The 14,075-nt window shown below is 42.7% G+C and overlaps 1 protein-coding gene across 1 annotated transcript in view; it reads left to right on the top strand.

Annotated features, from left to right (window-relative positions):
• ttn.2 (titin, tandem duplicate 2) overlaps positions 1 to 14,075 on the top strand; it is a 189,878-nt gene that overhangs the window by 8,560 nt on the left and 167,243 nt on the right. The window contains exons 8-26 of the mRNA XM_029702494.1: positions 284 to 538; positions 669 to 785; positions 4,446 to 4,511; positions 4,643 to 4,901; positions 5,042 to 5,153; positions 5,529 to 5,753; positions 5,852 to 5,994; positions 6,254 to 6,411; positions 6,644 to 6,871; positions 6,979 to 7,223; positions 7,320 to 7,588; positions 7,678 to 7,842; positions 9,654 to 9,822; positions 9,978 to 11,668; positions 11,826 to 12,098; positions 12,242 to 12,508; positions 12,624 to 12,896; positions 12,993 to 13,256; positions 13,340 to 13,600. Of these exons, the coding sequence (XP_029558354.1) occupies positions 284 to 538; positions 669 to 785; positions 4,446 to 4,511; positions 4,643 to 4,901; positions 5,042 to 5,153; positions 5,529 to 5,753; positions 5,852 to 5,994; positions 6,254 to 6,411; positions 6,644 to 6,871; positions 6,979 to 7,223; positions 7,320 to 7,588; positions 7,678 to 7,842; positions 9,654 to 9,822; positions 9,978 to 11,668; positions 11,826 to 12,098; positions 12,242 to 12,508; positions 12,624 to 12,896; positions 12,993 to 13,256; positions 13,340 to 13,600 (5,440 nt within the window). The remainder of the gene's footprint in view (positions 1 to 283; positions 539 to 668; positions 786 to 4,445; positions 4,512 to 4,642; positions 4,902 to 5,041; positions 5,154 to 5,528; positions 5,754 to 5,851; positions 5,995 to 6,253; positions 6,412 to 6,643; positions 6,872 to 6,978; positions 7,224 to 7,319; positions 7,589 to 7,677; positions 7,843 to 9,653; positions 9,823 to 9,977; positions 11,669 to 11,825; positions 12,099 to 12,241; positions 12,509 to 12,623; positions 12,897 to 12,992; positions 13,257 to 13,339; positions 13,601 to 14,075) is intronic.

Genomic DNA, 14,075 nt, shown 5'->3' with positions numbered 1-14,075 from the left:
ACAAGTCTGTTGAGCAGATCCTTGGTAATTCTATTGTGCACCTGCATGATTCATTTTCAATATTACACAACCTACTCAAACTAACACGATTCCATGCTTTAACGATGACATGTTATTACCAGGTAATGCACATCAAGACTTGTTTTATATACAGGGGTGTGGAGTTTGTCCAGAGTGTTTATAATCAGAATGTGAATCTGTTTGCTGTTGAAGTGACTGCTGCCATGGATGATGTGTATGCTATCTATGTGCTAGATGACATTGATTGCTTGTTGTCTCAAAGGTTGAGGGTGGGAAAAAAGCAGAGGCAAAGGCTACAGTTGTTGCTGCTGTTGACCAAGCACGTGTTCGGAAGCCAATGCATGGAGAGAAGGGTCATGCTGAAGAGGAAACTTATGAATCTGATTTAAAACAGCAGTCAATGCTGTCTACCACTGAGCAACAAGTCACAGTGAAAACTGAGGCTGTGCATATACCAATGATACCACCAATGGCAATTAAAACAACAACCGATGACCAGAGTATTCATGTAACCCAGGTTTGCTATCTTTTTATTATGAAAAGATGCTTATTGCCAAGTTTTCTCCGAAAACGTAATATTCAATGTCCTGCTTGTTATTCTAATTTCTGCATTGAGTTTATTGTCCTCACTCTGTTGGTTACTTTAGATACGAAGAAGTACAGAAACTACTATCGCCCACATGGATGCTGCCCCTGCGCCATCCCCAATTCCACATTTCACAGTTTCAGAAGTTACTGTTCCTAAACCTGACCCTAGCTATGAGGTAAGCATAGGTCAAATCAGGCAAGCAGTGGTACACAATTGTTGTAGTGCTTCAGTTAGTATACAGTGCATTCAGAAAGTTTAGCCTTTTCCACATTTTGTTTCGTTACAGCCTTATTCTAAAATGTATTAAATTGTTTTTTCCCCATCATCAATCTACACACAATACCCCATAATAACAAAGCAAAAACAAGTTTTTAGAAATTTTGCAAATGTATACAAAATAAACAACTGAAATATCACATTTACATAAGTATTCAGACCCTTTACTAAGTACTTTGTTGAAACACATTTGGCAGCGATTACAGCCTTGTCTTCTTGGGTATGACGCTACACGCTTGGCACACCTGTATTTGGGGAGTTTCTCCCATTCTTCTCTGCAGATCCTCTCAAGCTCTGCCAGGTTGGATGGGGTCTCTACATTTTCAGGTCTCTACAGAGATGTTCAATCGATTTCGAGTCCGGGCTCTTTCTGGGCCACTCAAGTTCATTCAGAGAGTTGTCCCGAAGCCACACCTGTGTCGTCTTGGCTGTGTGCTAAGGGTCGTTGTCATGTTGGAAGGTAAACCTTCGCCCCATTCTGAGGTCCTGAGCGCTCTGGAACAGGTTTTCATCAAGGATCTCTCTGTAGTTTGCTCCCTTCATCTTTCCCTCGATCCTGACTAGTCTCCCAGTCCCTGCCGCTGAAATAAAGTTGTGGCCAAAAGTTTTGAGAATGACACAAATATTAATTTTTACAAAGTCTGCTGCCTCAGTTTGTATGATGGCAATTTGCATATACTCCAGAATGTTATGAAGAGTGATCAGATGAATTGCAATTAATTGCAAAGTCCCTCTTTGCCATTCAAATGAACTGAATCTCCAAAAAACATTTCCACTGCATTTCAGCCCTGCCTCCAAAGGACCAGCTGACATCATGTCAGTAAATTAGGACAAGGCTGGAAATGAGGACAAGGCTGGAGATCACTCTGTCATGCTGATTGAGTTCGAATAACAGACTGGAAGCTTCAAAAAGAGGGTGGTGCTTGGAATCATTGTTCTTCCTCTGTCAACCATGGTTACCTGCAAGGAAACACTTGCCGTCATCATTGCTTTGCACAAAAAGGGCTTCACAGGCAAGGATATTGCTGCCAGTAAGATTGCACCTAAATCAACCATTTATCGGATCATCAAGAACTTCAAGGAGAGCGGTTCAGTTGTTGTGAAGAAGACTTCAGGGCGCCCAAGAAAGTCCAGCAAGCGTTAGAACCGTCTCCTAAAGTTGATTCAGCTGCGGGATCGAGGCACCACAAGTACAGAGCTTGCTCAGGAATGGCAGCAGGCAGGTGTGAGTGCATCTGCACGCACAGTGAGGCGAAGACTTTTGGAGGATGGCCTGGTGTCAAGAAGGGCAGCAAAGAAGCCACTTCTCTCCAGGAAAAACATCAGGGACAGACTGATATTCTGCAAAATGTACAGGGATTGGACTGCTGACGACTGGGGTAAAGTCATTTTCTCTGATGAATCCCCTTTCCGGGATTTGGGGCATCCGGAAAAAAAGCTTGTCCGGAGAAGACAAGTTGAGCGCTACCATCAGTCCTGTGTCATGCCAACAGTAAAGCATCCTGAGACCATTCGTGTGTGGGGTTGCTTCTCAGCCAAAGGAGTGGGCTCACTCACAGTTTTGCCTAAGAACACGGCCATGAATAAAGAATGGTACCAACACATCCTCAACAATTTCCGTTTGGTGACGAAACAATGCCTTTCCAGCAAGATGGAGCACCTTGCCATAAGGCAAAAGTGATAACTAAGTGGCTTGGGGAACAAAACATCAATATTTTGGGTCCATGGCCAGGAAACTCTCCAGACCTTAATCCCATTGAGAACTTGTGGTCAATCCTCAAGAGGCGGGTGGACAAACAAAAACCCACAAATTCTGACAAACTCCAAGCATTGATTATGCAAGAAAGGGCTGCCATCAGTCAGGATGTGGCCCAGAAGTTAATTGACAGAATTCCTAGGCGGATTGCAGAGGTCTTGAGAAAGAAGGGTCAACACTGCAAATATTGACTCTACGCATCAACTTCATATAATTGTCAATAAAAGCCTTTGACACTTATGAAATGCTTGTAATTATACTTCAGTATTCCATAGTAACATCTGACAGAAATATCTAAAGACACTGAAGCAGCAAACTTTGTTGAAATTAATATTTGTGTCATTCTCAAAACTTTTGGCCATGACTGTACATCCCCACAACATGATGCTGCCACCACCACGCTTCACCGTAGGGATGGTGCCAGGTTTCCCCCGGACGTGGCGCTTGGCATTCAGGCCAAAGTGTTCAATCTTGGTTTCATCAGAACAGAGAATCTTATTTCTCATGGTCTGAGAGTCTTTAGGGACCTTTTGGCAAACTCCAAGGGGGCTGTCATGTGTTTTTTACTGAGGAGTGTCTTCTGTCTGGCCACTCTACCATAAAGACCTGATTGTTGGAGTGCTGCAGAGATGGTTGTCCTTCTGGAAGGTTCTCTCATCTCCACAGAGAAACTCTGGAGCTCTGTCAGAGGGCCCATCGGGTTCTTGGTCACCTCCCTGACCAAGGCCCTTCTCCCCCGATTGCTTGCTTTGGCCGGGCAGCCAGCTCAAGGAAGAGTCATGGTGGTGCCAAACTTCTTCCATTTAATAATGATGGAGGCCGCTGTGTTCTTGGGGACCTTTCAATGCTGGAGACATTTTTTGGTACCCTTCCCCAGATCTGTGCCTCGTTACAATCTTTTCTTGGAGCTTTACGGCGGTTCCCTTGACCTCATGGCTTGTTTTTTGCTCTGACGTGCACTGTCAACTGTGGGACGTCATGTAGACAGGTGTGTGCCTTTTCAAATCACATCCATCAGTTGAATTTACCACAGGTGGACTCCAATCAAGTTGTAGAAACATCTCAAGGATGATCAATGGAGCTAAATTTCGCATCTCATAGCAAAGGGTCTGAATACTTATGTAAATAAGGTATCTGTTTTTTATACGAATGCTCACTTCATCCGTATACTGTACATCGTTATCCATTCCATTATAGTTTTGAGTGATCGTCCTTAATATTGCTAAACAAAGCAGGCAATATCTTAATGCTTTGTTCTGATTCGTGATGATAATGGTATTCTCCTTGGTTTGGTCAGGTTTCAATAGCAGGTTCTGCTATTGCCACACTGCAGAAAGAGTTATCCTCTACCTCTGCACATGTTGCTCAAAAGATCATTTCGACACTCAGTTACAGACTGAGATAGGCGCTAGGTTTACAGGGGGAACGGAGCAAATGTATAAGACTTTGGAAACAAAGGTTTGTAGTCTGGAGTGTTGTGCCCTCTAAAATAACACCGTGTGGAGTTTCACCTCACTGAGTGGTATTGGTAAACCTCCTCTTCACCATAACGCTGAAGCTACGCTACGTCCCCTTTGTTTCAGAATCCATTTGCTTCATAAAGAAAACCTAGCTTGCTCTCCTCTTCTTCTCCTCTTCCCTTCGTCTTCATTTATCTGTTCCCAACCTTTTGTCACAGCTCTTCTTCTTTCTAGGATTAATTCTTAACTTGCGTCCATTTCACCCATGTTTCACCACTCCTAAAGTCATAGTTCAGATACTGTACTGTTTGTAACCTTTTGTAACTTACATGCATTTTAACAGATTGTTGAGACTGCAGCAGTCCCATCCCATGCAGAAGAGCCAGTTGTGCCACCTACTCTTGTAGCTGTAAGTATTTCTCTTGTGGCTTTATTTCAGGTCATATATGTTATTGTTGTCTATTCAAGCATCATTTCCCACTCCATCTATGTCATCTATGTTAATATTTAGTAATATTTAAAAAAATATTTCTTTTTCAGAGCTTGAAGAACGTGACTGTGACTGAGGGTGAATCTGTGACTCTGGAATGTCAGATCACTGGTCACCCTGCCCCTGGCATCATGTGGTTCAGAGAGGACTACAGAATTGAGAGCTCCATTGACTTCCAGATCACTTATGAGAGTAAATGTGCCCGTCTGGTCATCCGCGAGGCCTTCGTAGAAGACAGCGGTCGCTTCACTTGCACTGCAACTAGCGAGGCTGGAACCATCAGTACATCCTGCTACCTGCTTGTCCAAGGTAAACAGGCAGTTTAGTTTTTTACATTCCTGTCTACAAAGACTACTTACTGTTGAGGTTGAATACTGTACTGCCAAATGGTTAATTGGGTGTATTGGTTTATGAATGTGCTAATACTTGTATACATTTCTTTCTTCTAGTAACTGAGGAGATTGAGACCAGGGAAGAGATGACACAAGAGATGACACAGCAGGAAACGATGACACAGCAGAGAACTGTCACTTTGTTTGACTTTACAACTAAAGAGAAACAGTGAGTGCCAACTATTTTCTACCACTACATTTGCAAACTCTTGGCAGGTGTAATTAAATATTGTGTGCTAGATGTTGACAAGGGAAAACATAAGAATTCTATGCTGCTCATCAAACATTATGAAATCAATAGCCAGCAGATAATAGTGAATCTTCACTGTATGAGTTTTTCAAATGGGGATGAAAGAAGTTGGAGTAATCCTATTTCAGATTCATTAGTAGAGGTTCCGCACTCAAAAATAGAGATTTTTCAAGGTTCTTTTGTGCTCAACGTTTTAATGTTTCGACTGTAAGGCCATCGTAAGTCTAATCTTATTTCAGGCACTTTTTGAGATACATTTGCCCTAATTACTGTATATTTCCAATGTCCTTCTAGCTTTGCTGTAAAAGCAAAGGAGGAGACCATGTCGGAGGTAAATGTCGCCACCGCAGGTTCACCAGTAGATACTACAGCTGCTGTCGCTCCCTTCTTTGTCAAGAAGCCAACTGTTCAGAAGTTGGTGGAGGGCGGAAGTGTTGTCTTTGAGTGCCAGATCGGAGGCAGCCCCAAGCCCCACATTATCTGGAAGAAGACTGGAGTGCCCCTTACTACTGGATACAGGTTGTGACACATTTTCAATGAATCTCTATTATGCATTTGTAAGAGTGTATTGATAATTGATTGTACTGTTTACAATCTATTACTTATTCATCCATTAGGTATAAAGTGCAGTACAATAAGGAGAGTGGAGTGTGTAAATTGGAGATCTCCATGACGTTTGCTGATGATGCTGGAGAGTACTCCATCTTTGCCAGGAACCAACTTGGAGAAGTGTCTGCCTCAGCCAGTCTGCTGGCGGAAGGTCAGTCTCTTTAATCAGAATGTTGTTTAATTTCATGGACTACAAATCCAGTAATTTGATGCATCCTAAATGGCACTCTGTTCCTTACATACAGTAGTGCAGTACTTTTGACCAGAGCCCTATGGTCCTTGGTCAAAAGTAGTGCATTACATAGGGAATAGGGTGCATTTTGGGACACACTCATTTTCTTTATCTGGGCCCGTGAAACCAGACCATAATGTCTTAACTTTTGTTTATACATTGTATATTTTGTTTACAGGGGAATATGAAGAATACATGAAGAAACATGAAATGACCTATAATACTGAAGTGACTACGGTGCAGGCAGATGTTTCCCCTGTTGTTGTGAGCGAATATGACGAGGACCAGAAGTACATCCAGAGAATGGCACAGATGCAAAGCTTTGTTAGAACGCAGGTATTTGGATTTATTAAAAAAACGATACACTAACCTGGGTACCAATCTGTTTGTGCCATCATGCCACTCATTGTCATGCCATATGACACGGAGTACAATGAGTGGAATGTTAGCACAAACAGATTGGTACCCAAGCTAGCAATGCGCTATCATTGTGACGTTATGGTATTTGATTTGTTCTCAGCCACTTGTTATGAGACAAGACATGCTTTATTCCAATGTGTTTTTACAGGAACTCCAGATTTCTTCATTTGAGGAGAGGATTATCCACGAGATTGAGATCCGCATCCTGCAGATTACCTACCAACAAATTGTGACTGAGGATCGGGAAGAGATGGTGACTTGTGCAGACCGTGAGGCTGTACAGTCAGCCTTTGCCACTCCAGTTAAAAACTACAGGATCATGGAAGGAATGGGTGTTACTTTCCACTGCAAAATGGCAGGAACTCCACTACCCAAGGTAGTAAAGAAACCATGTATTTTTATTTGATAGAAAGTGTCCATTCCACTTCATTTAAAATGTTGTATATTTTATATATTCATCAAGCTTTTCTTGTCTCTGAAAAGATCGTATGGTACCAAGATGGCAAGCGTATCCATCATGGCGGCCGTTACCAGATGGAGAGTCTTCAGGATGGCAGAGCCAGCCTGCGTCTTCCTGTGGTGCTGCCAGAGGATGAAGGTGTTTACACAGCATTTGCCAGCAACATGAGGGGAAACTCGGTGAGCTCTGGGAAACTGTATGTGGAGCCCACTGCCATTGCAGTAGCTCAGCGTTACACGCCTGAACCTCACTCAATGCAGAGAATTAGGTGAGATTTTTATTACCAAATGTATTTTAATGTATATTTGTTTTAACATCATAGAAACATGCCAAGTATCACTGATTTTGGTATTTATTTGCTCAGGTCCCAGTCCCCAAGATCTCTGAGTCGCTCTCCCGGACGCTCTACTAGCTGCTCTCCCGCACGCTCTCCCGGACGCTCTACTAGTTGCTCTCCCGCACGCTCTCCTGCACGCAGACTTGATGACACTGATGAGAGTCAGCTTGAGAGACTGTACAAGCCTGTGTTTGTCTTGAAGCCACAGTCATTCAAGTGTGCTGAAGGGCAGACTGCCAGATTTGACCTGAAAGTAGTTGGTAGACCCATGCCTGACACTTTCTGGTTCCACAATGGTAAGTGATGTGAAAACATGATACATCGTCTAGGATATGTTTTATAAAATAAAATATGAAACTATTATTCCTTTCTTTGTTCTTTTCAGGACAACAAGTTGTCAATGATTACACCCACAAGATAGTGGTGAAGGAAGATGGAACTACGTCACTGATTGTGGTTCCAGCCATGCCCCATGACTCTGGAGAGTGGACCGTGGTCGCTCAGAACAGAGCTGGAAAAAGCTCTGTGTCCATAACACTTACAGTTGATGGTAAGATCTTTGTATCGTATCTGGTATACTAATTCCTTATTTTAAAGCAAAAAAATTATTGTCAGTTTGTATCGATACATCATAAACCAGGGCTTTTCAATGTCGGTCCTGGAGGGCCGAAACACTTCTGTTTTTCATCCTCTCCTTGCAGCCCTCCAGGGGCAGAATTGAAAAGCCCTGTCATATACAGTGCATTCAGAAAGAATTCAGATCCCTTGACTTTTTCCACATTCTCTTACATTACAGCCTTATTCTAAAATCGAATAAATAAGACATTTTCCTCATCAATTTACACACAATACCCCATAATGACGCGAAAACAGGTTTTTAGAACTTTTTGTAAATGTATAAAAAAAATTGTTAAGTATTCAGACCTTCTGCTGTGAGACTCAAAATTGAACTCAGGTGCATCCTGTTTCCATTGATCATCCTTCAGATGTTTCTACAACTTGATTGGAGTCCACCTGTGGTAAATTCAATTGATTGGACATGATTTGGAAAGACACACACCTGTTTATATAAGGTCCCACAGTTGACAGTGCACGTCATAGCAAAAACCAAGCCATGAGGTTGAAGGAATTGTCTGTAGTGCTCTAAGACAGGATTGTGTCGAGGCACAGATCTGGGGAAGGGTACCAAAAAATGTCTGCAGCATTGAAAGGTCCCCAAGGACACAGTGGCCTCCATCAATCTCAAATGGAAGACGTTTGGGACCACCACGACTCTTCCTAGAGCTAGCCGACCGGCCAAACTGAGCAATCGGTGAAGGGCCTTGGTCAGGGACGTTACCAAAAACTCGATGGTCACTCTGACATGGCTCCAAAGTTCCTCTATGAAGATGGGAGAATTTTCCAGAAGGACAACCATCTTTGCAGCACTCCACCAATCAGGCCTTTATGGTAGACTGGTCAGAGGGAAGCCACTCCTCAGTAAAAGGCACATGACAGCACACTTGGAGTTTGCCAAGACACCTAAAGACTCCCAGACCATGAGAAAGAAGATTCTCTGTTCTGATGAAACCAAGATTGAACTCTTTGGCCTGAATGCCAAGTGTCACGTCTGGAGGAAACCTCCTGGCACCATCCCTACGGTGAAGCATGGTGGTGACAGCATCATGCTGTGGGGATGTTTTTTAGCGGCAGGGACTGGGAGACTAGTCAGGATAGAGGGAAAGATGAACAGAGCAAAGTACAGAGAGATCCTTGATGAAAACCTGCTCCAGAGTACTCAGGACCTCAGACTGGGGTGAAGGTTCACCTTCCAACAGGACAACGGCCCTAAACACACAGCCAAGACGACGCAGGAGTGGCTTCCTTGAGTGGCCCAGCCAGAGCCCGAACTTGAACCCGATCGAACATCTCTGCAGGGACCTGAAAATAGGAGTGCAGCGTCACTCCCCATCCAACCTGACAAAGCTTGAGAGGATCTGCAGAAAAGAATGGGAGAAATTCTCCAAATGCAGGTGTGCCAAGGTTATAGTGTCATACCCAAGAAAGCTCGAGGCTGTAATCGCTGCCAAAGGTGATTCAACAAAGTACTGAGGAAATGTTCTGAATACTTATGTAAATGTGATATTTCAGTTGTAGTTTTTTTTTTATAAATGTGCAAACATTTATAAAAACCTGTTTTTGCTTTGTCATAATGGGATAATTTGTGTAGATTGATCAGAAAAAAAAACATTTAATCCATCTTAGAATAAGGCTGTTACGAAACAAAATGTAGAAAAAGTCAAGGGGTCTGAATACTTTCCGAATGCACTGAACCATTGTTGAATGATAGCATTGTTCTCATGTGTGTTTCTCCATGTACAGCCAAAGAGAACCTGGTCAGACCCCAGTTTATTGAGAAGTTGAAGAACGTCAGTGTCAAGAAAGGCACTCTGGTTGAGTTGGCTGTCAAAGCCATCGGAAACCCCCTGCCTGACATTGTTTGGCTGAAAAACAGTGACATCATCTCCCCACAGAAGCACCCAAATATTAAGTATGTGTTTTGCCCCACCTGTTATCTCAATGTGCACATGCCTTTGATATACATCATGTGCACCAAATACCTCTCCAGTACTTATGATATGTATATTGTTACTATCTTTATATTACAAGGTTGTACTGATTTACTAACAATGATGTCTGTTGTAGGTTGGAGTGCCTCAAGGGACAAGCCAAATTCTATATCCCACAATCTGTGAGTTCTGATAGTGCCTGGTACACAGCCACAGCCATTAACAAAGCTGGAAGAGATACCACTCGCTGCAGGGTCAACATTGAAGTGGATGTTGCTGCACCTGAACCGGAGAGGAGACTCATTATCACCAAGGGAACCTACAAGGCCAAGGAAATTGCAGCTCCAGAGTTGGAATCCCTGCATCTACGTTATGGCCAAGAGCAGTGGGAGGAGGCTGACCTATATGACAAGGACAAGCAGCAGAAACCGCAGTTTAAGAAGAAGCTGACTTCCGTCAGGTTGAAGTATTCTGGTGTTGTCCACTTTGAATGCAGACTGACCCCTATTGGTGATCCCAATATGGTGGTTGAGTGGTTGCATGATGGCAAACCCCTTGCAGCTGCTAACAGATTGCGCATGGTTAATGAATTTGGCTACTGTAGTCTTGACTTTGAAGTTGCCTATGCCAGAGACAGTGGTGTCATCACCTGCAGAGCAACTAACAAATTTGGAGTTGACCAGACCTCAGCTACACTCATTGTAAAGGATGAGAAGAGCCTTGTTGAGGAGACTCAGTTACCTGAGGGCAGGAGGGAAATATACAGAATTGATGAGATGGAGCGCATGGCTCACGAAGGAGGTCCTTCTGGAGTCACTGCAGATGAGTATTCAGAGAAGTCAAAGCCTGAAATTGTCCTTCTTCCCGAGCCAGCAAGAGTGTTGGAAGGTGACATTGCAAGATTCCGTTGCAGAGTGATTGGTTATCCTACACCTAAGGTCAACTGGTACATCAATGGACAGCTCATTCGCAAGAGCAAGAGAATGAGACTTCGCTATGATGGCATTTACTATCTTGAGATTATCGATATCAAGTTATATGATGCAGGATATGTCAAAGTGGTAGCAGAGAACCCTGAGGGCACAGCTGAGCATATGGTGAAGATAGAGATCACACAGAAAGAGGACTTCAGATCTATTCTCCGTCGCGTTCCTGAACCAAAGGCACATGACACTACTGAACATGGAAGAATTAGCTTTGCAGTTGTGAAGGTTGATAGACCTGCTGATGCCCAGCCAAAGGAAATTGTCAAACTGAGGAAGACTGAAAGAGTCATTCATGAGAAGTCCACAGAGGAGACAGATGAGTTGAAGAGTAAATTTAAGCGCAGGACAGAGGAAGGTTATTATGAAGCCATTACTGCTGTGGAGCTCAAGTCTCGTAAGAAGGATGAGTCCTATGAGGATATGCTTAGGAAGAGGAAGGAAGAACTGCTTCACCATCAGAAAATGTTGTCTGAGGCTAAGAAGAAGAAAGACTTGGAAGAGGGAAAACTCACCATCCCCACAATCAAACCAGAGAAAGTACAGCTCTCTCCCAGCATGGAAGCTCCAAAGATCTTGGAACGCATTGCAAGCCAGACCGTGTCTCAGACCGAGGAAGTTCGCTTCCGAGTCAGAGTTGTTGGCAAACCGGAACCTGAGTGCCAGTGGTTCAAGAATGGAATCCTGCTGGAGAAAACAGATCGTATTTACTGGTTCTGGCCTGAAGACCACGTATGTGAATTAGTGGTCAGAGATGTCACAGCAGAAGACTCTGCTAGCATCATGGTCAAAGCCATGAACATTGCTGGAGAGGCTTCAAGCCAGGCATTCCTGCTGGTGCAAGGTAAATTATCTATTTCAATGCATATGAAGCTTGTATTCTACAAATAGTTAAAAGTTGTATGTAATTTTGCATAAAGAAATATAGAAAACTGTTCTATGTCTACCTTAAAAAATCATATTAAATGTGTCTTTCCTTTGTTTCACTTTAACCACAACAGTTATTACCTTTGCTCAACAACTAGAGGATGTGGAAGCTAAAGAGAAGGACACCATGGTGACCTTTGAGTGTGCTACCAGTGAGCCTTTTGTCAAAGTCAAATGGCTGAAGAACAATGCAGAGATTTTCTCTGGAGACAAATACAGGATGCACTCTGACAGAAAGGTTCATTTCCTTTCTGTACTGACCATCAACATGAAGGACGATGCAGAATACAGTTGTGCTGTTATTGAAGATGACCACATCAGGACCACTGCCAGACTCAATGTGGAAGGTTGGTAGTTTTTCTTACTATACTATATCACTTTCACAGACTTCAACAGTCATTTTCAACTGTGAAAATAGGGACGTTGGAATACGTTAATTATAGAACAGTAACTCTGAAACAGTTGAACTTAAAATGTTCCTATTGTGCAGGTGCTTCACTGTCAATTGTGAAGAGGCTGGAGAACATTGAAGTGCCTGAGACCTACTCTGGGGAGTTTGAGGTAGAATTATCTCGAGAGGATGCTGAAGGTACATGGTACTTCAATGACAAGGAAATCACGCCCAGCAGCAAATATGTTACCTCCTCCCGTCGTGGACGCCATGCCATGTCTGTCAAAGACATCAAGAAAGAAGATCAGGGAAAATATACATTCAAAATTTACGATATGCAGACCAGTGCCTCCCTGAAGATGAAACGTGAGTTGTGACTTTGTTATTAGAGTGGTTAGCGTCTTCTCTTATTCTCAAGACAACCATTACTGTTGAAAAGATGGGATGAACAGCGTAACAATGTCAATGTCTTTTCCTTCAGTGCGCCCTGTGACACTGATGCAACCCCTCACTGACCTGACAATCTGCGAGGGTGACATTGCTCAATTAGAAGTGCGATTCTGTCAGGAAAACGTTAAGGGAACATGGATGAAGAATGGCCAAGCAATCTCCGCCTCAGATCGCATCCACATCGTTATCGACAAACTGGTCCACAAGCTGCTTGTTGAAAATGTGAGCAGAGATGATGCTGCAACATACTCCTTCTTTGTCCCAGCTCAGGATATCACAACCTCTGGGAAGTTGAACATTCAAAGTAAGCAACTTTTATCAGATTGACTATATTCATATTGGTATAATTATATTGTGAATCACCAGATTTTTTAAATTCAATTTTTTCCCTGTTTTACAGCGGTTGAAATGTTGAGCCCACTCACTGATGTTACTGCAGTTGAGGGCACCAAGGCTGTTATTGAGACTAAAATCTCTGCTGCTGATGTTACCTCTGTGAAATGGTTACACAATGACAAGCTTGTGATGCCCAGCGAGAGAATCCAGATGCTTGCAAAGGGATCCAAACAGCACCTGGTATTCCACAGGACCTTTGCCACTGATGAAGGAACCTACAAGCTATGTGTTGGCAAAGCTGACTCTAGCTGTAAACTGACTATTGAAAGTATGTTTTTTTTACTGTGTGTTGCAAGTTCATTCAGACCCCATTTATACACAACCCATTCAACTTATTTTGTTATTTTACAGAAATTCATATCGTGAAGCATATGGAGGATCAAGTTTGCACAGAGACCCAGAATATAACATTTAAAGTTGAGGTTTCCCACCCTGGCATTGCCGCTGTGTGGACATTCAAGAAACAAGAACTCAAAGCTGGTCCAAAGCACAAGATTGAGGCCAAGGGCAAGAATTACAGCCTGACTGTCATTAACACCATGAAGGATGAAGAGGGGCAATACACATTCGCTGCTGGTGAACAGACATCCAGTGCTAAGATTACTGTGTCAGGTATGTTTACTGTCTTTATGATATTGTACATAAACTCCTTCTGAAAAGATTAATTGATTTCCACTGCACTGGCTCAAAGTTGTCTGCTGAGTTGGAACCGATTAGGGTGTTTTCACATATAGTAATATTTAAAAGAACCAATCTCAGTCCTCTTTAAAGTGATCTCTGGAGTAAAACATTCCAACATTCCCTCTATGCGCTCTGGATTTTTACAAAGTGCAGGAAAAGCCATTCCATCAGAATGTGCTATTGTACAGCTAGATACATTTTGGAAGCTAATATATTGCATTTAGTTAAAAAATAAGACATAATAATTGTAATCAGAAGATACTATTAACATGTAAATATTATTGATAACATAATAAATAGCAGCAGAATTAATGCAGATTAAATAATGCTTTAATTTAAAATTGTACACCCAATGTAAGCTACTAACCCTTTAAGAAGAAGAATTGATTTTGTACCCTGTTGTGAT

The sequence above is a fragment of the Salmo trutta genome, chromosome 20, assembly GCF_901001165.1.
Source record: "Salmo trutta chromosome 20, fSalTru1.1, whole genome shotgun sequence".
Classification (NCBI taxonomy): Eukaryota; Metazoa; Chordata; class Actinopteri; order Salmoniformes; family Salmonidae; genus Salmo; species Salmo trutta.
This window is presented reverse-complemented; position numbering and strand designations above follow the sequence as displayed.